The 24,647-nt window shown below is 37.2% G+C and overlaps 1 protein-coding gene across 3 annotated transcripts in view; it reads left to right on the top strand.

Moving 5' to 3' along the window:
* The window catches only part of RNF180 (ring finger protein 180), a 190,945-nt gene that overhangs the window by 53,097 nt on the left and 113,201 nt on the right, over positions 1-24,647 (top strand). For 2 of the 3 annotated variants that reach the window (XM_036067004.2, XM_036067014.2), the window contains exon 5: positions 1,462-1,497. The exons of the other annotated variant lie outside the window; for it this stretch is intronic. In XM_036067004.2, the coding sequence (XP_035922897.1) occupies positions 1,462-1,497 (36 nt within the window). The remainder of the gene's footprint in view (positions 1-1,461; positions 1,498-24,647) is intronic. 3 annotated transcript variants of the gene reach the window in all.

Here is a 24,647-nt window from a genome sequence, read left to right as displayed (position 1 = left end):
TGAATGAATTCCAGTCAGACCTGTGGCCGGTCAGTATAGGGAGTAATAGGGCAGGGCCCTAGGAGGTTTGTCTGGTTGCACGGGAGCTACTGACAAACAAATGCCGAACGTCTCCTTAGCAAAGAAAATTTAAAAGTCTGTAGCAGCGTGAAAATGACGTGAGTTAGTGATGTGAGTGCACACCTTGGTTAGAGCCCGAAAGAAGAAGAATTTTTAACAGTTTTGCTAATTCAAGCAAAAAGATAAGTCTTGGAAAGATTTCATGTCTGAGCTAAATTAATGGCTTAGCTCTTCAGCTCATTCCATGTTTAGTAAAGAGTAGTTAATTCTGTAAACATTTATCAAATATGTGTTTCATATACCATGCCTTTGAGTAATGACTTCAGTGCAGATGCTGGTCTTTTTTATTTTTTTAAAGACTTATTTATTTTAGAGAGAGAGTGCTCACACAAGTGGGGGGAGGGGCAGAGGGGGAGAGAGAGAGATCTGAGCTGAAACAAGAGTCCAGCGCCTAGCTGACTGAGCCATCCAGGTACCTCCTGCCCTTTTTTAAATAAGGAAGATAAGCATACAAGATATAAAGGAAAGGTTACCTATTGTTAATGATAATTTTTTTTAAGTTTAAAATAATTGGTTGGGAAATCTAGATTTCTGACTTTCATTTGATATTTTTAGTGATTTTTTTTTCACAAACTAGACATCTTTATGTGGCAGATACCATGATAGAAAATGTTAATGACACTACAAAAAGTTATTTAAACTTTTGAAGCTTAAGGGTATAAATGAGATTAATATTGGAACAGAAACTACAACCAATTTTCAGTGTTTTATTCAACAGATGTTAATTAAACTTCTACTTTGGGGAAAGACAGTGCTGAGCAAACCTCTTTTTTTATTCACCATAGCCTTGTTGGGTTTCTGTTTTAGTTTTTGTAATTATTATGTGATAAAATAGATTTATTCTTGGCATATAGCTCTATGATTTCAACACACAGATTCATATAACAACCACCACAGTGGGGATACAGAGCAGTTCCATCACCCCAAAATCTACCTTGTGCCTTTATAATTGTGCTTTGATTATATCTTTATAGTCATATCCTTGTCCTATCTCTAATCTCTGGAAACCATTGATCTGTTCTCTATTACTTTAGCTTGTCTTTTTGATGATGTTGTAAAATAATAATGCAATGCTATAAAATTATAATCTTATAGTATATAACCTCTAGAGACTGGCTTCTTTTATTCAGTACAGTTGCCTGTGAGATCCATCCAAGTTGTTGAATATATCTATTGTTTGTTTTGTTGCTCAGTAATACTGTGTTATATTAATAAACCACAGTTTGTTCATTGACCTGTTCAAGACAGGTGAGTTGTTCCAAGTTTGGGCAATTATGAATAGAGCTGTTAAAATCATTCCTGTACAGGTTATCGTGTGAACCTAAGTTTTCATTTCTCTAGGGTAAATACTCAGGAGTGAGAATACTGGATTGTGTGGTAAGTTATATTTAACTTTATAAGAAACTGTCAAATTGTCTTCCAGTTTGGAAAATGGTTATACCATTTTGTATTTCAAGACATGATATATGAGAATTTCCTTTGCTGTGAGTCACACCTGGTATTCTCAATATTTTTTAAATTGTTGTAAGTAGGTATGTAGTCGTATCATATTGTGGTTTTAGTTTGCATTTTCCTGATGGCATTTTCCTAATAATGTTGAACATTTTTCATGTGCTTATATTTCTATTTGTATATATTGTTTAGGGAAGTGTCTTTAAGTATTTTGGTCATTCTTAATTGGGTTGTGTTCTTTGTGTTGAGTTGTAAGAGTTCTTTATATATTTTGGATGTAAGTTTTTCATCGCATATGTGACTTTCTCTGAGTCTGTAGTTTGTCCTTTTAGTCTCTTAATTTTTTTTTTCCCTGTAGAGCAAACATATTTAATTTTGATGGTCTAATTTCCCATTTTTTTTAACGGATTATGCCATTGGTGTCATACCTAAGACCTCTTTTGCCTAATTCTAGGTTATAAAGATTTTTTCCTGTGGCTTCATCTAAAAGTTTTATAATTTTAAGTTTCATATTAAGAATTATGATTCATTTTGAGTTTATTTCTCTTAATAAAGTGTGAGGTTTCAGTTGAGGTTCATTGTTTTACATAGAGATGCTTGATTGTTCCAGCACCATTTGTTGAAAACACTGACCTTTGTCCATTGAAGTGCTTTTGCAGCTTTGTTGAAGACCCATTGGCTATATGTGTGGGGGTCTATTTCTGGACTGTCTATTCTCTTCAGTTCATTTTTGTGTCTCTCATTGCCAGGAGTCCTTTTTCTTAGTTATTGTAGCTTTAATAAGTCATAAAGTAGGATTCTGTGATTCCCCTAACTTAATTGTTCTTTTTCAAACTTGTTTTATTTATTGTAGTTCCTTTGCCTTTTCATATAAAATTTAGAATCTGCCTGTTTCCTGTTGGGATTTTGATTGTAATTATATGAAATCTATAGATCAACTTGGGGAAAACTGAAATCATTACTGTGTTGATTTTCCTAATCCTCGAACATGGTACGTCTCTCCTTTTATTTAGGTCTTTGATTTCTTTCATCCATATTTTTGCACTTTTTAGCATTCAGAACCTGTGCATGTTTTGTTAGTTTATGCCTATTTACTTTTTGATGTTGTTGTTAATTTTTTAAAAATTGTTTAAAATTGTATATTGCTAATGTACAGAAACACAACTGATTTTTGTTTTGACTTTGTATCTTGTTATTTGAAAGTACAGATCTTTGACATCTTGTCAGATTTATCCCTAAGTATTCATATTTTATACTGTTGTAAAATGGTATTGTTTTCTTAAGTTTGAATTTCCAGTTGTTCATTGATAATATGTGGAAATAAAATTGAGTTAGTATGTTGATCTTTTATCTTACAACCTTTCTAATCTTACCTAGTAGGAATAGTAGTTGTTTTGTAGATTCCGTTGTATTTTCTACTAGATCATCATGGTGTCTGCAGATAAATACAGCATTACTTCTTCCTTTCCAATCCAGATTTTTTTTTCCTTTCTTCTTTCTTTGTTTTTTGTTTTTTGTTATTGAAGTAGCTAGAACATCCAGTACAGTATTGAGCAGAGATGAGGAGAACAGACATCCTTGTCTTTTTCCTGATACTAGGAAGAAAGCATTCAGTCTCTCACCATTAGGTATGATGTTAGTTTTAGGTGTTTTGTAGATGCCCTTTATCAGGTTGAGGAAGTTTCTTTATATTCCTAGTTTACTGAAAGTTTTATTATGAATGGGTGTTGAATTTTGTCAAATGCGTTTTCTCCTCATGATATGATTATGTGTTTTCAATATTAATATTGATTATTAAATTGAGTCAGTTTTTCAGTTCCACAGTAAACACCACTCTTATTATGTTGTACTTTTCTTCCTATATATTGCTGGATATTATTTGCAATAATTTTTGAGAGTTTTTTTCTAACCTCTGTACATGAGGGATATTGGCCTAAGGTTTTCTGTATTTTTGTGCTGTTTTTGTGTGGTTTTGATATCAGGATAGTACTGGTCACATAAAATGAGTTAGGAAGTAATCTTTCCTCTTCAGTTTTCTGGAAAATATTTTGAAGAATTGATGTTATTTTTTCTTAAATACTTGGTAATGAAATTTTCTGGGCCTGAAGATTTCTTTTTTGGAAGGTTTTTAACTGTGAACTCAATTTCTTTAGTACTTATAGAACAATTTATGTATCTCTTTCATTTTGGGTAAGTTTTGGTAGTTTGTTGTTTTCAGTGAATTATCTAAGTTGTTGGAATTGTGTGTTAGTATTGTTCATAATATTCCTTTATAATCCTTTTAATGTCTCTTGAGTCGGTAATGATATCCCCTTTAAAATCCTTATAATTAATGGTGGTTTGTATCTTCTCTCTTGCTTGCTCTCTTTTTTCTTTTTTCTTTTTTTTTTTTTTTTTAGTTTTGCTAGAAGATTATCAATTTTATTGATCTTTTCAAAGAACCAGCCTTGGATTTCAATTATATTTTCTATTGTTTGCTACTTTTAAATTCTTAATTTCTGCTCTTACCTTTAATATTTTCTTTCTTTCATTTTCTTTCCTCTTAGAAAAAAATACTTAGCAACTTATTAATTGGAAACTTAGAAATTTAATGGTTGGAAATCTTTTTTCCTCATCTAAGTATTTAATGTTGTAAACTTCCCTTTAGTTTCTGCATTAGCTACATCCTATGACATTATATTGTATTTTATTGTAATTCAGTTCAAACTATTTTCTAATTTCCTTTGAGACTTTTTTTTTTTTTTGGCCGACCTTGTTTGTCTAAGTGGTTAGTATAATCACGGAAAGACTGAAATACTAGCATTTTGAGGAAATTAATCAAAAATTTCTTACTGGGGAAAATATTTCTTCCTCTGGATTGAGGGGAAGTAAAGCTGTCTCTAGTATAGTTGTATAATTTTTTTTTTTTTTTAAAGGTTTTATTTATTTGACAGAGAGAAAGACAGCCAGAGAGGGAACACAAGCAAGGGGAGTGGGAGAGGGAGAAGCAGGCTTCCCGCCAAGCAGGGAGCCCGATGCGGGGCTCGATCCCAGGACCCTGGGACCATGACCTGAGCCGAAGGCAGACGCTTAACGACTGAGCCACCCAGGCGCCCAGTTGTATAATATTTTAAAATAATTCTTTGTAAACAGCATTTCATTCTATTGTGTTTTCATTTTTTAACCTTAAGTCTATTTAATATGAGTGAAAGAAAATGTCTCTTTAAAGCCCACAAGAAACTATTGTGAAAAGAGAGTTTAGCTCATTTTTCTCTAGAGTATTGTGCGTGAGAATACAAAATAATTGACCTAATATCAAGGTTTGTAATAAATCACTGAACCATCTACAATGACTATATTATTTTGTTCTCAGTGAATTAAATGAGTTAAGACTACTTGTATTATTACAAAGGTGTAATTTAGGCCCTGGGGAGAGTAGAAGCCAATAAATTGTATTAAAGACCTGCTTATTTGCGTTTATCTAGAAAAGATACATACTTTCCACAAAGGCACTAAATTTCATTTTCATGGATTTTTACATAGCAATCATTTTGAACTTTGCATAGATTTTAAAGGAGTTCATTTAATCTTTTATCACTTGATTCATCATCTTCAAATCATGCACAGTATTCCAAATACATACTTGGTTGTCCCTTTAAAAGAGAAGTTTTTGTATATCTGAATTATAATAGTAATCCACATATTGAGCAATTATTCCCCATTTTTGTCTCTGCCTCCAGCAGAAAATTAATGGTTTATTGAAAGAAAAAGCCTTAGTAATGAAAATCTGACCATTAAAACTACGTGACACAGATTACTGGTTTCATTAAACACAGAAACTTGGTCATGAAACAGTCTTTTAGGAAAGAATGTCATGACCTTTAGTCATATATGGCACAGAAAGATATTTATTTCTCAGTCTACTTTGTGTAAATTTATTGTTTCAGGTTGTTCGCTACTCTCTTCATTTTATTTTTTTATTCAAGTATAATTAGCATACAGTGTTATTTTACTTTCAGGTGTACAATAAAACAACCAGTTCTGTACATCACTCAGTGCTCATCAAGATAAGTGCACTCCTAATCCCCTTCACGTGTTTCACCCATCCCCCCCACCTCCCCTCTGGCAACCACCAATTTGTTCTTTGTATGTAAGAGTTAGTTTTCTATTTGTCTCTTTTTTGTTTATTCATTTGTTTCTTAAATTCCACATACAAGTGAAATCATATAGTATTCATCTTTCTTTGTCTGACTTATTTCACTTAGTATTATAGCCTTAGTATTATAGGTCCATCCGTGTTGTTGCAAATGGCAAGATCTCATTCTTTTTTTTTATGGCTGAGTAATATTCCATCATTTATGTATATTGTGTGTATGTATATATATTAATGTTTGTGTGTATATAAATATATATACACATATACATATACATATACATACACACCACATTTTCCTTATCCATCTATTGGACACTTGGGTTGCTTCTCTATCTTAGTTCTTGTAAATAATGCTACAGTAAGCATAAAGGTACATATATCTTTTCAAATTAATGTTTTCATTTTCTTTGGGTAAATATCCAGTAGTGGAATTACTGGATAATATGCTCATTCTATTTTTGCTTTTCTGTGAAACCTCCATACTGTTCACCCATAGTGGCTGTGCCAATTTGCGTTCCTACCAACAGTCCACAAGGATTCCTTTTTCTACATATTCTCATCAACACTTGTTATTTCTTGTTTTGTTTTGTTTTTTTAATTTTAGCCATTCTGACAGGTGTGAAGTGATATCTCATTGCATATTTGATTGCATTTCCCTAATGATTAATGATATTGGGCATCTTTTCATGTTGCCTGTTGGCCAACTCTTTCATTTTATTAATGAAACAACATTTAGGGCTTGCTCACTAAGTTGATACTTTGGAATTGTTTCTACCTTCCAGGAAGCCACCATCTAGTGAGATAATAAGATATAAATAAGCAGTCAATTTTAATAGGCATCACCAAATACCTTAACTTTATTTTTCTGCCATTTCAATTGATTTCAAAATACAGATAAATGAATAACTGTGGAGCAAAATTACATTGGCTTGATAATTCCTTTACTTTAAGATCTAAATTTTCTAATGCTTAGCACAATACTTTGAACACAGTAAGTGATCAAGAATTTTTTTAGGGGCACCTGGGTGGCTCAGTCGTTAAGCGTCTGCCTTTGGCTCAGGTCATGATCTCAGGGTACTGGGATTGAACCCCGCATCTGGCTCCCTGCTCCATGGGAAGCCTGCTTCTCCCTCTCCCCCTGCTTGTGTTCCCTCCCTCGCTGTCTTTCTCTGTCAAATAAATAAATAAAATCTTTAAAAAAAATTTTTTTTAATAAAACTTTTTTTTATTGTAGAATACTTTTAGATTTATATAAAAGTTGTGAAACTAGTACAGAGATTTCCCATATGTCCACACCTAGTTTACCCTATGTTAGTGGGGAGCCTGGGTGGATCAGTCAGTTAAGTGACTGGGTCTTGGTTTTGGCTCAGGTCATGATCTCAGGGTCCCAGGATCAAGCCCTGAGTCAGCCTCCATGCTCAGCAGGGAGTCTGCTTGAGGATTTTCTCTCTCCCCTCTGCCCTTCTCCCTCTTGTGCATGCATGCTCTCTCTCTCTAAAATAAGTAAATAATCTTAAAAAAATAACATATTAGTATGGTATATTTACAATTAATGAATCAGTTTTGACACATTATTATTAATTAGGCTATACCTTATTCACAATTTTTTAGTTTTTACCTATAGTTCTTTTTTCTGTTCCAGGATCTCATCCAGGGTACCACATTACATTTAGTTACCATGTCACATTGGGCTTCTCTGGCCTTTAAGAATTTCTCAGACTTTCCCTGTTTTTGATGACCTTGACAGTTTTGAGGAATGCTGCTTAGCCATTTTGTAGAATGTCCCTCAATTAAGATTGACTAATACTTTTCTCATGATTAAGCTGGGGTTATAGATTATATAATGGGTCCCCAAGACCACCCCCACATTCCATGATTCACTAAGAGGACTCACGGGACTCACCCTATAGTCATACTCATAACTATGTTTTATTACAGTGTAAGGATACAAACTAAGCGAAGGGAAAAGATGCATAGGGCAAATTCTGGAAGAAGCCATGTACAAACTTCCAAGGTCCTGTCCCCATTGAGTTACATAGAATGAACTTCTTCCAGCAAAAGTTGTGACAACACGTTCAATGTTGTGTACCAGGAAAGCTTATTATAGACTCAATGCCCACAGTTTTTATTGGAGGATTCCCTAGGCCCACAAAAGTAGTGTGTGGCAGATCTAGATCCCAGAGTCCATGCTATTAACCATTATACCATGACCTCTCAAGAAAGATTCTCCTCACATGGCTTATCATTCTTAGATGATTAAGAAAATATCTTATTATCACATACCTTTATTTTTCTTTCATCCTTTTCTGCATTTAACTAATGTCCGTGGGGTAGATCACTCTTGGTCAATAACTACACTAAATATTGAAGATACAGCAATGAATGAAATAGGATTCCTCCACTCAGGGACCTTTGAGTGAAGGGGGGAGACACATATGAATATCAGTGATCTTTTTCTTAGGCATTTGCGGAGATGTCATATCATAGTGAATTTTGGCCAACAGCTTATTTGATCTAGGATTGTTTTTGGCTAAGACAGTGAGATGCACTGGAGAATCCCAGAGCATTCACAAAGAAGCAAGCCTGATTGGGAAAGGGTAGGAAGATTGTGTGGAAGTGGTGGTAAGATTGATGACAGAGAAGAGAGGAGAAATGGTTAGCTGAGAAAGAATTGTGATGGAGTGGTCAGAAACATGTTTGATTATGAAGATGCCATGTAGCTGCTAAGTAGTTTTAGGCTAGGTCCATGGTAAGAGCTCAATATGTGGTTGCGGAGTGTATGAACTGAACAAACAAATGACATACCCAGTGCTGCAGGCATGGAAAATGAACCAAGGTTCCTTGACCCTAGCTACAAGTTGGAATCCTCTGAGGAGCTTCTGAAAATGCCACTGCCTGGGCTCTATCGGTTATATTTCCCTTGGTCTAGACTGGGCATCACTACGTGTGTTTGTGTTTATTAAAATATATATACATACAATATATTTTAATTTTCAAGTGATCCCAACATGTAGCCAGAGTTGAGAACTGTTGGAAAGAAGGAAGATCAACAAAAAAGCAATTAAAAATGGGTTAAAAGTGAATTTCTGGAGTCTTTGACAAAGGATTTATTGACAGGAGCAATGAGAATTTATTCTAATGGATGGTACAGAGGAAAGGCAGCTGGCTAGAACCGGGCTGAGAAGGAATTAGATGAAGAACCATACTGGAAAAGACAAGATCCTTTGACCTTACCCTCTAACACCTAATATAGCTCCTTGCATGTAGTAGAAGACAGTACAAATACTTCTGTCCAAGTAACAGAGCTTTTCTTAGTCTGGCATTAAGAGAATGAGAGTTTGACTAAGCAAGCCGGAGGGAGGCAATGGAATGGAGAGTTTGTGGCCGTGGGAGTGATGGAAAGATTAGTTAAAAGTTACTGAGCTTCAGCATATGCTAGGTGCAGTCCAAGGTGTTTTACTTGTATCAGCTCTTTCCCATGAGCTGGTAGCTAGCTGGAGCGGGAGGAAGCGGGGAGGAAGGCAGGCTTTGGACATTACAGAGGAGCATGAAGGCAGTGACTTCCTCAGGCACTCAGGGGAAAAGGCAGTGGGTGTAAGAGAATGGCAAGGATGTATGCTGTCCTATCCCCCAAGTTTGGAAAAGGCCGATTTGTTTGGGGAAGAGAAAAAACAGAATCATCAGTGAGCTACTGCCAAAGAGACACTTAGAGAAAATTGGAGCTTATCACATAGGACTGAACTTAGTGCTGGGTGTGTTGGATGAATAGAACTAGACTATGCTTTCAGCTCTTTTGGCCTTGTATGCTCTGGGAAGACTGCCTGGTTTTCATTCTCAAACTCCACATTTGGCTTCATTTACCATATTAACCATCGTGGTATACACTGTCCACCTGTTGTCCCTCATTATCCTGTTTCTGCACTAACCTATTTAAAAAAAAAAACATCACAGTCAGGGCCTTCTTGTCCTCCTCTAACCTCCTTGGAACTTTCCAGTGCTGAGACGTAAGTCTCACCCACTCTTCTCATGCATAATAACCTTACAATATCAGCTTCCATGTGCCCCCAAACTGGGGAGGTAGCTGGAGTCCTCTCCCTGGCTGTGTATGACTGGTTGTAACTGCTATCCCCTGGGCTTTCTTGAACAAAGTACTGATTTAATGGGAATTTTTAATTTTAGAAGCAGCATAACAGTGTTAGAGAAAGTTCAGGAAACTAAAAAAATACATTTACATATCAATTATTTAAACATCAAATTGAATAGAGTTGATATTTCTGAAAGGAAGGGAGAATATGATTCGGGGTGCTAGATAGGGGGCTCCAACTCTTTTAATTATGTTCTGAAGATGGATACAGTTTTTCACAGGTGTTATCTTAGGTTTTATTCTGTTTTTTTATCTCTCTCACATTTTATAATACAGTTGAATCAATTATAAATCGTATCATCCTAATAATGTCACCCTTTTTATTCGTTACTTTTGCTGCAAAATCTTAAACCATTCTCCTTTTTGTAAAGCTAGAGAGAGGCTCCCACGGGTGGTATAGGCAAGGAGTCTTCTACCTATGAGGCTCAGTTTTATTTTAATAGTACTTGTCTAATACTCTGTCAGAATAAATATTGATTAATAAACCAAGAGCAAAACTTTCCATTAAAAATAGCTATATAACTTTATATATCTTTCCACTAAAAAATAACTGTATGTCTATACTGGGATAAGCTATTCCACTCTAAGCGTATGCTTTTATGACCCTCCCTGGAGTGCTAGTTTGTAAAGGTGACGTGGACCAGCTAGTTTTCCAACACCAGAGGGCACCAAATTTCCTCTTACAGGGAAACAAAGCCATTTCTTTCCAATGAAGAATTTCATATACTGGAGTAGAGTATGGAATGGTATAAATTTTAGTCTCTTGTCAGATCATAACATTAAGAGAATTTGTGCTTTGTGAGAAGGAGTTTACAAAATAATAGTAATGTTTTCTCTTGTTGCCATGAACTAAAAATCTGTCAGTGTTTTTACTACGCTCCTTTTCAGTGGCACTTATTATGTTGGAATAAAACAGCTACTCTGTGATAATATTTGGGATAAAGTATTTTGAAGGAGCAATAGATATTCCATCTGTTTTGGTTTAAGGTTCAAGTGGCATGTATAGTTTTCTGGAAATGGGCCTGTCCCCTAAATTCAGGATAAAACCAGTGGCAGATGTGTCTCAGTGTGGAATGGGATGCTGGCAGAGGCAGTGAAATGATACCAGCTTGTAGATCACAATGAACCATTCACACCTTGGTGTTTAGCAGTTTTGTTAACTTCCATCTGATAAACCATCCTTCCCCTATTCTTGAACAAAAGAATATTCAGGGGCACCTGGGTGGCTCAGTCGTTAAGCTGGCTAAGTCGTTAAGCCTTAGGCTCAGGTCATGATCCCAGGGTCCTGGGATCGAGCCCCACATCGGGCTCCCTGCTCAGCGGGAAGCCTGCTTCTCCCTCTCCCGCTCTCCCTGCTTGTGTTCCTGCTTTCGCTGTCTCTGTCAAATAAATAAATAAAATCTTTAAAAATAAAAAATAAAAAAAAAAAGAATATTCAGAACAAGGCCATACCAGCCAATGAGTTCTTTTCACTAATTGTATTTTTTTTCCAGTTGAACATTTAAAGATATTTTTTACAGTGTAAGGGAAGTTATTTATAGTTGGTCCATCTTTTTCTCTTTTATCTCCAGGCACAACAGTTGATCATCTGTCCATGTTGTCTAATTAAGAGCAAATACTAATGAGGCAGCTTCTATAAAGCAGCATCATAATCCAGTAGGAAAAATCCCAAGCGTGTATTTTAAGGAAATCAGAGTGCTAGCTCCCTCTGTGTACTTGGATGGTATATTCATTTCCTAATGTTACTATAACATTTAGTTACTTAAAACAACACAAATTTATTATAGTTCTGGAGATCAAAAGCCTGAAATGGGTCTCACTGGGCTAAAATGAGAAGTGTTGGCAGGGTTGCATTACTTTCTGGAGGTTCTAGGAGAGAAACCATTGTATTTGTTCGCCTTTTCTAGCTTCTACAGTCCCCATTTCTTGGCTCATGCCTACCCTCCATCTTCAAAGCTAACAATGGCCAGTTGAGTCTTTCTTATGATGCCATCTCTTTGGTTCTGACTCTTCTTTTGTCCTTTTCCCATTTAATGACTTGTAATTACATTGGGCCTACCTAATTAATCCAGGCTAATCTCCTTATTTTCAGGTCATCTGCTTAGCAAATCTAATTCCATCTGAAATCTTCTTTTTGCCCCTTAACATATCCACAGGATCCAGGGATTTGGATGTTGGCATCTTTGGTAGGAGGAGATTATTCTGCCTACCACATACAGTTTCAATGGAATTTATGAGTTAAGCCAATCTTGAGAGAAAAGAAATAGCTATTATAGATCTTGAAGGCTTAGGGGAAAATGAGTGTTTTTTCTGACTTTCCCTGGAATTTTCCACATTACTCATTTTTGTAGTTTTCTTGGGTTTTTCCAAAAATGAATATGTGTTCCAGAGGCATAATTAATTAATCCTGTATTAGACATTACTATCATAATTTGACAGAAGAAATTATATTAGTCCTTCAGGTCTTCCCTAAGTAGGTTAAAGGGCAATTAACTTTGGATGGAGGAGCTGAATCAGAAAAAATAAGAGGCACAAAGCATTTTTAAAAAGGCTTAGTGGGCTCTGGACAGAGACAACAGCTTGAGAGCAAGGGCTAGTTGGGTAAAAGGTATGGTACTGAAGGTAGTATTGATCTACCTGACAGTGTTGTCTGGAACCAGGACTCTGAGTAAATGAACACTGAACAATAAACCACATCTTGGCACATAGATAACTCCCAAGTAGCACAAGGCTATACCAAGACCTCAGACTACTAGGTCCATTTCAGTCCATAGAAATAGAGACCACAGGTGTGTTGATGATAGAATTGATAGCTTTCATTTAGGATGTCCATGTTAGTTTTTTGTACTTACTGACATCCCAGGTACCCTAAAAGACCAGTCTTCCTAATGTTGTTTTTTTTATATTACTTTGAAACAACTAAATGCTATGTGAAAGACATTATAATATCTTCTCAGATGGTGTAAAGTAAATGGGAAAGAGATGCCACAAACTTGCTTAGTTTGGTAAGTGAGTTCTCTTACACTTAACTCATCAGTTATCTAGGTCTCTAATCGTTATGCTAGATCTAGAAGCTAGAACTTTGAGTTAGCCTTTAAGCTAATTAGCAATAGGTTGGGGGAATAGTGTATGTTGTATTGATAGGATCAAGAATCCCTGCTTACTCAGAAGTGAATTGCTGAATTTTGCTCTTTTAGCAGGTTCTAAAGCATTCTTTGCAGTCCCTAACTTTCATGCATTGCCATCATCTAACCTAGATTAGATGAATGGGTTTACTCCTGGGGTGAAGCCTAAATGGAAAAGAAAAGAAAACAATGTGCCAGCTCATCCAAGAGAGTAGATAGCCTTTGTAGCCACTATAGGTAAGCGTGAGCCAAAGAAGAATGTTTATTTCAGCACACATGAAATTATAGGAACCAATCGTTTTATTTTAAAGTGACTGGTTTCAGTGTTAGGATATTTTCCTTTTTAAAAACACTTAGATTTGGGGCGCCTGGGTGGCTCAGTCGTTAAGCATCTGCCTTCGGCTCAGGTCATGGTCCCAGGGTCCTGGGATCGAGCCCTGCATCGGGCTCCCTGCTCAGTGGGAAGCCTGCTTCTCCCTCTCCCACTCCCCCTGCTTGTGTTCCCTCTCTCGCTGTGTCTCTCTGTCAAATAAATAAATAAAATCTTTAAAAATCTTTAAAAAAAAAACTTAGATTTTCTCAAAGTTCAGGGCTGCATACTTGAGAAGGAAAAAATCTTTGTACACAATGCTTGACTGGCACCTGGTAGGTGATTGTTGTCATACCAAATGCCAAAAGTTTCTTTTCCACGAGGCGGTAATAAATATTGAGAATATAATGGTTTCCTTTTCACAAGGTTCCCAAAGCTTAAAGTTTTCTAATTTTAGCTTTTTGATAGAACTTGATCTCAGTAACATGTTTAGGGAAGAGAGGGAGATTTTAATCTCTCCAGCTAGGTTTTCTTTATGCCTCAAAGAATTACACAGTATGGTGGTTGTCAAATGGTCATCTCTAGACAGGCTGCATCAGGGTCACTAGCAGAGCTTTTTACAATCCCTCAGAGATTCCAGTGCCCTAAGTCTGGGACAGGCCCTAGACAGTTTTTTTTTAAAGCACCCGAGTTAATTTCCAGTACACAGACTTGCTAACTCTTAGGTGCTTGTTCTAAGGTTGACTGAAGTTGAAGTTTAAACATCTCTCCTTGATGTTACTAGACTACATCTATCAAAAGTCGTAAGGTCAATATTAATGAAAAAAAGCGAACAAACCTTCTTAAATGGTATGTCACACTTACAAGTTGGTAATATGCTTTGGAGTCACACAATGGTAATGGTAATGATAATGATAAACAACAACAGCAACAACAGTGAACACTTACATAGTGCTTACTCTGTCCAGGTACTGTTCCATTCCCTTTCAATGTATTATTCACTTAATCTTCATGGCAACCCCATGAGGTAGTTACGTTATTATTGCTGTTTCACCAGTAAAGGTTAGATATCTCATCCAGGGTCACCCAGCTAGTGGTGGGTGTCCACCACCCAGCTAAGTGGTGGAACTGGGATTCAAACCCGGGCCGTAAGGCTTAGGAATCTGTGCTCTTAATCACTGTGCTCTATCTATGGCTTTTCATTTTATCTCATGATTCTGTGAGGCCTCGGAGCCCCATGCATATCATGGGAAGCAGCACAGTAAGGTGGTTTAAAACCATGAGCTTGTGGGCAGACTCTGTACGGCACTGGCTAGGTAATCACTTAGTGGATTACTTACCCTCTTTGGGCCTTGATTTTCTCATGCAAAAAATAAACTTTAAAATATATTCTTTATAAGGTAGTGGTAAGACTAAGTTAGGAAATGTTTGCACAATACTGAGCGCATGCATTTTACAGAAGGAGCACCCAATAATTGGTAGCTGTTACTATTATTATCATTACTGTATTCTAAGTTTTGAGGTGTCAAACAGTCAAGAGGCCTAAAAAGTAAAATATTTTAGCTAACATGACTGCCCGGAATTGATTGGCTGGTTAGATTTTAGCAGTTACAGCAGCATATGGATGATGTAGCAAAGAGACACAAAAAGTCTGTAGTTTGCTGTGCAGAAGAAGTCTAAATAGACCAATTTAAAGCATCCATATTTTTAAGGACTCTTGTGGTTTGGATATTAGACATAGATGGTGTGTCATGAAAGCTAAAACCAAAGATCTAAACGCCAGGGCACAGGCGGTTTATTCCTAGGGACTCTTTGCTTTGGGGAGCACGGAAAAGCCCCGGGGGAGTTCAGTGGGGTACCAGTAGTATGTCTCCTAAGAAGATTTTAGTAACCAATGGTGAGAACTCCCAAGGAGCAGAGGATATAAGTGAGAAATACAGCTTTTGGGCATTTCTTGGTTTCCTTGGTGATAAGCTGCACACTTTCCTTTACATGAAGTCATCTTGATCCTGAGCAGTAAGGAGGAAAAAAAGCTGCCAGGATTTGACATCTTACTTAAAAGTTATTTTTCTGAATTCTGGTGAATCTGAAGAGTTGTGCACAGCATCATCATACTGCCACCTGTGGGAAGACTTAGTGTCCTTAGGATTTCCCTTTGCTTTTATTCACATACCTTCTATATCTGCTTCTTTCTCTTGTTACTCCCAAGACTACTGTTTATTACAGCAATAGATAAGATTCTTCACATTTGGACTCTTGCAGTGGCCTCCCAGCTATCCTCTCTTACTTTTCAGTCTCAATTAATTTGTTTGTAGCTCCACATTTGTTCCCTTCACCGTCACCTTCCCAAACCTCTGACTACAATTGCCTACAGGATAAATAACCATCTAGGGCGCCATGCCATGCCTTTGCAGACCTACTGTCAGTTGTATCCCAGAGTTTCTGTTCCAGCCAAGTTGGACTGCTTACTGTACTCTGAAAATATTTCACCTCTTAGCTTTATTATATGGTTTTACTTACATGGATTGTCTTCCTGAAACCAGAGCATCCTTCTGAAATGCTGATCATCTCTGAAGACACAATTAAAAGAACATTTTTTTTTCTTCAGAGTCTTTCATACTTAGGTAGAAATGATTGTCCCTATAGCTCTAACTCCCCAAATTTGTCTTATTACCTCTACTGTGTTGTATGTTCCTAAAAGTCGGTGAAAAATTACCCAAACCAAACTTCTTTTGGGTCTTCCTTGGATAACATCTAAGACATGCTTTGTATATAGACACTCAAGGAATAATTACTGTATATAGACAATCAGTAATTGTTAAATGAAGTTAGTGAATTTTTGCAAAAAAGGCAATATACTGAAAACTGGACAACATTTTGGGTAATTTCATGGATTCACCCAAATATTATATACTCTGTGTTAGGTGACTTTTAAAAAGTTTTGAGACTTAAGAACTTTCTCATATATGAAGTGAGAAATCGACAATTTTTAAATGTTGAACATGCAGGAAATGATATAAAATTATTTTTAGGGGTGCCTGGGTGGCTCAGTTGGTTAAGCATCTGCCTTTGGCTCAGGTCATGATCCCAGAGTCCTGGGATCAAGCCCTGTGTTGGGCTCCCTGCTCAGCGGGAAGCCTGCTTCTCCCTCTGCCTCTGCTGCTCTTCCCCCTGCTTGTACTTTCTCTCATTTGCTTTCTCTGTCAAATAAATAAATAAAATCCTAAAAATAAATAAATAAAAATATTTTTACAGTAGTTTGTTTTGTGGTGTAAAAAGTTGCTTACATTTCGATCTTATATTTCAAGTTCTAACCTAAATATGTTACTGAATTATTAACAAAGAAAACAGAAAGACTATGTTTGCAAAATTATACTTCTGGGTTTTTTTTTTTTCCTTCTTAAATACATAAGCAGGTTTTTAGAGCACATAAATATTACTTTTGGCAAAGTAGGAAAGAATGTATTATTTTGTCTTTAATATTTATTATGTCCATTAAGACTACTGTATTAGTTATCTCTTGCTATAATGCTGCCTCAAAACTTACTGGCTTAAAACAACATCTACTTTGTATGTTTCCAACTCTTTGGCTAGCAGTTTGGGCTAGGATCAGCTGGTCACTACTTAAGCTAGTCTTGTCCTCATCATCTGGCACTTAACTTGGCCTAAAAGGTGCATGATGGCCTAACTCATTCATAAGTAGTTTGATGGTGTTTGAGTTTTTCCTCTTTGTCCCTGTGATCTTTTATCCTTAAGGATTTTCATGTGGCAACCTTGCCTTGTAAGATGCCTAGAGTAGAAGCTGTATACCACTTGAAATCTAGTCTTGGAAGTCACAGAACATGACATTTACTATATACCGTTGGTCAAAGCAGATCATGAGGGTAGACCAGATTCATAGGTGGAGAAGCAGTTTCTTCCTCTTGATGAGAGGAGCAAAAAAATCACATTGAGAAGGAACATGGATACAGCCATAGGAGGAGTTATTAGGGCCATTTTGCAGACAATCTATATTACAAATGTTGTGTATTTCAGAATGTTAAGAGTTAATCCTCAGTTGTCTTTTGTTTCATCCAGAAAACTCCATGGAAAACTGGTTGTATCCAAAGTGTTTACCCCCTGGTGACTTTGCCGTTTGACTTAAATGGACTTTTTGGGGAGATTTTTTTTTAAGATTTTTTATTTATTTATTTGACGGAGAAAGAGAGAACACAAGCAGGGGGGAGCAGGAGAGAGAAAAGCAGGCTCCCACTGAGCAGGGAGCCTGATGCGGGGCTCGATCCCAGGACGCTGGGATCATGACCTAATCTTAAGGCAGAAGCTTAACCAACTAAGCCACCTGGGCACTCCTCTGGGGAGATTTTTCAATAATACCATATTTTCAGCTCCCCTCCCCAAGAGTCCTGTTAAATTCATCTGGAGTTGTCCTAGTCATTAGAATATTTAAAAACCTTTCTGTGTCATTTTAGTAATGTACAGCCAGGATTTTGAACCACCATCTTAGTGTTCACTGTATACTGTTCATTATCTCTTTTATTTTTTTTTTTTTAAAGTGAGCAGTGCTTGTGCTGGTAGATCAGAAATTAGGTGAAACAACTGATAAAGAGCAGTTTGTTGCCTTATTGATTTTCAGATTATGCTTCTAGTTTAAAGCAATGTGAAGTACTAAAATAGGAAATAAAACAGCCAACACAGATAATTTTTTAAGGGAACTAGAAGTGAAAGACATTTAAAAAATTAATGCAATGAGAAATTAATCATAATTACTATTGAGAAGCATTATAGTTATAAATGGCACAGTGGGCCAAGTTTTGCTTATGGGCTCTTGTGCACACTCTCCATGAACTGATATGGGATTGCGTGCAAGCCTCTGAGAAGAGACTTTAGATCTTCTCTCTTATCCAATGTGTATTGGGTGATACGCACCAAAATCTGTGAAGGAAAACTAATAGCATTGGGAGCTGAAAGAAAACAGTTCAGGAGCCCTACTGAAGAGTGCAGAGTTACAGATATTAGAACTGAAAAGGCCCACTGGAATTTTGTAGTCTACCACTCTGCCCGCCTTGTTCTCGTTCACCACCACTAGAATTGAGACTGAGTGCCCTGAATAATCTCCTTGCATTAAAAATGAATACCCTGGGCCTTTGCAGAAAACGTGTCATTCTTTGTGGCTTGTATTGAGGAGGGGGACAGCATTAGCATACTGGAAAGACAACCGGAAGTACTAACAGACTGAGATTTGAATCCTGGCTCCACTGACAATTTAGCAGTGTGGTGTTGTACAAACCTTGAACTTACATACCTGAGCCTTAATTTCTTCTATGTGTTTAGAGCCTTATTCACAGAAAGTAAGAATTTGATGGATAGATGCTACTTGCATGTCTCTTCCTCCCCATTTGTCATTCAATTAGTAAGGAATTTTCTCCCTTTTAATTGAAGATGAGTAGCATGGTCAGTGGCAATACTATGATATTAAGCTTTCTAACTTTATTAAATAACACTAACCCTTTGTCATTTTACCGTAATTCTCAGAGTATTTTTGTTGAAGTTATTCCTTTAAAATGTTATGTCATAGGGTGCCTGGGTGGCTCAGTCGTTAAACATCTGCCTTCAGCTGAGGTCATGATCCCAGGGTCCTGGGATCGAGTTCCGCATCGGGCTCCCTGCTCTGCGGGAAGCCTGCTTCTCCCTCTCCCACTCCCCCTGCTTGTGTTCCCTCTCTTGCTGTCTCTCTGTGTCAAATAAATAAATAAAATCTTTACAAAAAAAAAAAATGTTATGTCATAATGTTAAGTGGGGAAGAAAGCAGGGCATAAAAGTATGTTTGTAGATAATTTGATCACAATTATGAGAAAAATTGGAAGAAAATATACCAGAATTGTACCAAGATTTACAAAGATCTTTCTTTTTTTTCTTCCAAAGATTTAAAATAAACATGAATTGATTCTATAACAAGGAATAAACAGTACACACCCTATGTTTATATATATATTTGCCAAAGGTAGCCATACTCTGAGACAGGTTTATGCACTTATTTTGTGAAAGATACCTATTATTATAGTGACTGAAACCACATACAGTTCTGAAGTTTTCTAAGATAGACAACCCCAGAGTTGAATATCTTACCACTCTTCATGGATTTTCTATCTAAATTTACAGCATCATTTAACACTTGGGAATTTTTCATGCTTCCATTTCCTTTGCTACCCACGTATTATTTGTTATCACACTTGTAATTGGTTATTAAAGTTGATACCTCCTGCTTTTAAGCTATTTCTTTTCTTCTGCTCCTATTATGTGAGGCCCTGTTTCAAGCCCTTATTATCTTCTTCATGAATTAGCTAAAACATACCTGGTCACAACAGTCTCTTACCTAAAATTCTATGATCCTTGTTTATGAAGTTAGTGTCCACACTCATTCACAGTTTACTCCCACCCTACAGTTCTTTTTTCATCCTCCTCCTCCTACTCATCCTTCAATCCTCATTTAAATGTTAATCTTTGGTCAGTTTACCCTGGCACATTTAGCTGCTTCCCTGTCTCCTAGGTTCTTTATAAGCACCCTGCTTATAACATGTAGCACCCCGTAAGTTTGTGTGCATGCTCGGACTGGACTATGAGCCTCTAACAGGCAAGGCCTCTGTGTCTTTCATCTTGATGCTTCATAGGTTCAGCCAAGATAGGCAGTTACTAATTGTTCGGTGAATATGATATAAAGTGTTTCCTAATTTCCTCCTTATCCTCTTCTTTCATGACTGAATTGAATAGTTTGTCAAAGATCACTCACGAATCTTAAATGTTCAAATAATGAAAAATAAAATAACTGAGAACAAGTGTGGCTGAGTGTATGCGTGTTGGAGTGGGAGTGAGAGCTTTCTCAAATGGAATATTTACTCTTAGTTGTCTTATATAAAAAAAATCCACATTATAAAGTTCTTTACTTCAAAACCAGTATTAAGACTTCGGATGGTGCTGTACTTGTACTAATGGTAATAATTTTGCTTTTGACTACATTCAAACCCCTAAATCCTGAAACTACTGATTACTAGCTGTGTGATTAAGAGAAGAGTGTGAGGCACTTCACATATATTGTTCCTAATTTGCACAGTAACTGTATCACATTGGAACTCTTATTTTGTACAAGAGGTGAGCTATTTTAATCTGAGTCCTGTAGCAAGTATGTGGTAATGTTGACATACAAAAGAACTGTTGTGGGTGTTTTAAAATAATCACAGAAAGGTAATGTTTAATTTCACAATATGTTGCAGTTGAATAATACTTGAACTATGACATATTAAAAGGATTGTTATTTATTTATTTTTTTTTAAAGATTTTATTTATTTATCTGACAGAGAGACAGTGAGAGAGGGAACACAAGCAGGGGGAGTGGGGGAGGGAGAAGCAGGCTTCCCGCTGAGCAGGGAGCCCGATGCGGGGCTCGATCCCAGGACCCTGGGATCATGACCAGAGCCGAAGGCAGACGCTTAACGACTGAGCCACCCAGGCGCCCCTAAAAGGATTGTTATTGACATGATCTACAAATGAGCAGTTAACATAGTTCCTAAATACTAGTCTATAAAAGTAGATTCCTATCTATAAATTCATCATCAGTTTTTTTAATCCAGCCACCATTCCCACTCCCCACCCTCCGCACACATGTAGATTGGCACTTACCAATGCAGTTAGTTCTGGTGGGCCTCATTTAGTGGGGATCTGATGTCTTGCGTTTACTAACTGCTAGTATATGTCTTCCTTTGAGTCGCTTATATTTGGAGTCAAAAAAGATGCTTATGTGTTACAAGTTTTTACAGGCATTGTTTTGGATCTGCGTTTCTTTATTTGTGAATCAGCATGTATATGTAAGAGTTTCTGACTGTTAACATGTTTCTGATGTTCTGACTTTATATTTACTTTTTAGGTCATCTGTGTATTACATAAATAATAACTTAATTCGCTCATATCTCATCAAATTATTTATTCTAACTGCTAAAGAAGCAAGGCATACTGAAGAACAAGTACCCTTCCAAATTCTACTTTTAAATAAAACTTCTTTTATTATATTTTAAGGGTTTATTAAGATATGTGCTCTTATTAGGTTTGTTTATATATTTTATAGTTTCCTCAGGAATGAGTTGGTTCTTTCTGAAAAGTACCTAAGACTCTGTTCAAAATACCAAGGTGACTTTGGATGTGAAAGGTAATATTTGGATGACTAAATGATGTAAGCTTTTTGTTGTTGTTGTTAAACTGGCAATCAGTGCTCCTACTCATTAAAATAAAAATATTCAGTGATGTATAAAACTCAGACTATCTCAGGAAGGTGAAGTTTGCATAAAAATTAATTGTTCAGAAATGAAATCTTGAAAGCACTATTAAGGGGCAGTTAATCTTTACCAAAAAAAAAAAAAAAAAAAAGGGAATACAAATACATACATGTACATATGTTTGTGTAAACATAGTTTTTATGCAAATAGCAAATAGCATTTTCCATGAGTTGTTTACTAGGTACTATCACTATAGCATAGAACTCAACCTACTATCTACCATTCACTTTTATAAAGAAAACCAATTTCATCATGGGTTTTAAAGTAGAGCTTAGGGGCACCTGGGTGGCTCAGTCATAAATTGTCTGCCTTCGGCTCAGATCATGATCCCGGGGCCCTAGGATCAAGCCCCGCATTGGGCTCCCTGCTCGGCGGGAGGCCTGCTTCTCCCTCTCCCTCTGCCCCTCCACCCCACCCGTGCTCTCTCTCTCACTCTCTCTCTCTCTCTCAAATAAATAAATAAAATCTTTTTTAAAAATTAAAAAATCAAGTAGAGCTTTATTCTATACCGCAGCTACGTTAATTATAATATTTGAAACAGTTGCAGATCTTTTGATAGTTCCTAGAGAACCAAAATTAATAAATACCCTTATCCTTTACACTGGTGGAATTTAATAGAATAATATTAGAGCATACCTGAAGAAAAGTGCATCCAGTGAGTAGACTGGCATAGCTGGGATCATAACACTATAGCCAGACGAGGGCATGGCAGAATCCTTGTGAAGTGGCAGGCTATCTAGACAGTCTCTTCAACAGGCAAGACTGGGGTGAAGGCCAGACATAAGCCAAGGTGGTGTGTGGTCACTAATGAAAAAGGTCCAGAAAAGTATTTAAAAGGCAGGGGTGGAACATGGTAGGGAAAGCCAGGTTGCGTGGGAGTCAGGTTGCACAGGAGACCCACAGGAAGGACTCCGGTTTCAACCCTAGGTTCCCTTTCCCAAGAAGATTGAGGAGGACATGGCAACATCTAATATGCCCAAGGAGTGCGGTAGGGACCCTGGCAGGTGGCAGTGGGAGGGAAATGGATCATGGCCCCAGTTAGAACTGGAGTACATGTAAAAGCCCAGCCTGTTGATTTAAGTGATTTTTTTATTGCAGTCAGTCAGACATTCGCAATGCTCTTAGCTCAGGGCTTGGAGGTATTCTTAAACTCTGCATGCATAAAAGTGGCTAAAATTAAAGGAAGAGGTTTTCTTTTCTTTTTTTTTTTTTTATGTCTTGAGGATACATGGTCACTTTGAGAATTGTGTTTTCAGGGCTCTCTACACTGTTTTGACACGCTGAATTCATTTCTTGACATCCTTAGTGGGTCAAAACGCACAGTTTGAGAAACACTGCTCTGAAGGTTGTTGATGGACAGTGACTTGCGTGTTCATCTTGGAGCCTCCACCTGCTGTTCAGACTGAGGCCGTGCGTCTGTGAGTGTTGGGCGCCGTCGGACGTGGCTATTGCTCTTGCTACTTCTCCTCAGCGCCATGCAGCCGCACTTCCCAGCAGAGTCCTCTCAGAGAACGAAGACGAAGAAGAAGGATAAGTAGTTGAAGCGACGAATTCAGTTCAGTACAGATTTACTGAGCAAACCCCTGCTACATGTCGGGCACTATCCCAGGCAGTGAAAATAGGGGAATAAATGAAGCAGGACCTTTTTCTTGGAGAACCTAGGTTACCGAAGGGAGAAAAATGGAAGTAAAATGATGGGCATTTTATCAGATATACTGGGGTACAGAGGAGGAAGTAATCCGTTCTGCCTGAGAAAGATGAAATATTGCACAACAGACATGGTGCTTGAGCTGTCTAGTATAATGAGTAGATATTAAGTGATCTTGGAAGCTGAAGGGTTTTGCTGGTTATTCGTGGTGAAGAGCAGTCTAGGCAGTAAGGGTAATGTAAAGAAAGGCACAGAGAAATGAAGTAACCTGGTTCTGTCTTTGAACCGTACATAGTTCGGTATGACTAGACAAAAGACTGATAAGGTTGGGGGGAGGGGGCGGAGGGGATTTGATGACAGACTCCCAGGTAATGCTGAGGAGACCTGTCAGCAATAAGAGGCACCGACAGCAGCTTCCATACTAGTGAGATTACTCTTGGGGCTACATCGTGGAGACTGAGGCAAGTTGTCTAGAAATCAGGAGATCAGAAAGAGGAATATCAAATAATCTGGTGAGGGCTTTAAATAAGACGGTATCTGTAGGTACGAGGGGAAACAGAAAAGAAACGGCAGAGGAAAAAAGCCAAGGTGGAATTTAAGAAATGTCCTCCTGAACAGACGTATTTCAAACTTAAATTATGCAAAAGTATACTAACTGAATATACAAGGAACTGAAATTTGATTATTAATCTGTTTAGGTCTTCTGATTCATACCTAGAAAGAGACGAGGCATACAAAAAATTATATTTTTAAAAAGATTTTATTTAGGGCACCTGGGTGGCTCAGTTGGTTAAGCGACTGCCTTCGGCTCAGGTCATGATCCTGCAGTCCCTGGATCGAGTCCCGCATCGGGCTCCCTGCTCGGCGGGGAGTCTGCTTCTCCCTCTGACCCTCCCCCCTCTCATGTGCTCTCTCTCTCTCATTCTCTCTGTCTCAAATAAATAAATAAAATCTTTAAAAAAAAAAAAGATTTTATTTATTTGAGAGAGAGAGAGCACAATTAGGGGGAGAGGCAGAGGGAGAAAGATTATATTTTTAAGTAAGGAAATATGGAGAAGGACAGATATGGAGAAGGACAAAGTAAGGAAATATGTACTTACTTACAAATAAGTAAGATGAAGCTGGGAGTGAAGTTAGTACATAAAATCCACACAGCCAGGAAAAAGAGGGAAAAGACTGGGTACATAATAAATAGTGCCCATGAAGTAAAAACCGTTTGGGAAATGAATATTTTTGGTATCGCTGAAAAGTCATCTCCCTTAACCTCCTCACAAAGAGGATTTTCGAAGTGCTGACCCATGTTCTCAGTAGCTCTCCTTGTAGTAAGTAGAAAAATAAATTTGGGAGAGATGTTTTATGATGAGCCTTGATATAAGTCCACAGCCTCAT

This window comes from Halichoerus grypus, chromosome 2 (genome assembly GCF_964656455.1).
Source record: "Halichoerus grypus chromosome 2, mHalGry1.hap1.1, whole genome shotgun sequence".
Lineage (NCBI taxonomy): Eukaryota > Metazoa > Chordata > Mammalia > Carnivora > Phocidae > Halichoerus > Halichoerus grypus.
This window is presented reverse-complemented; position numbering and strand designations above follow the sequence as displayed.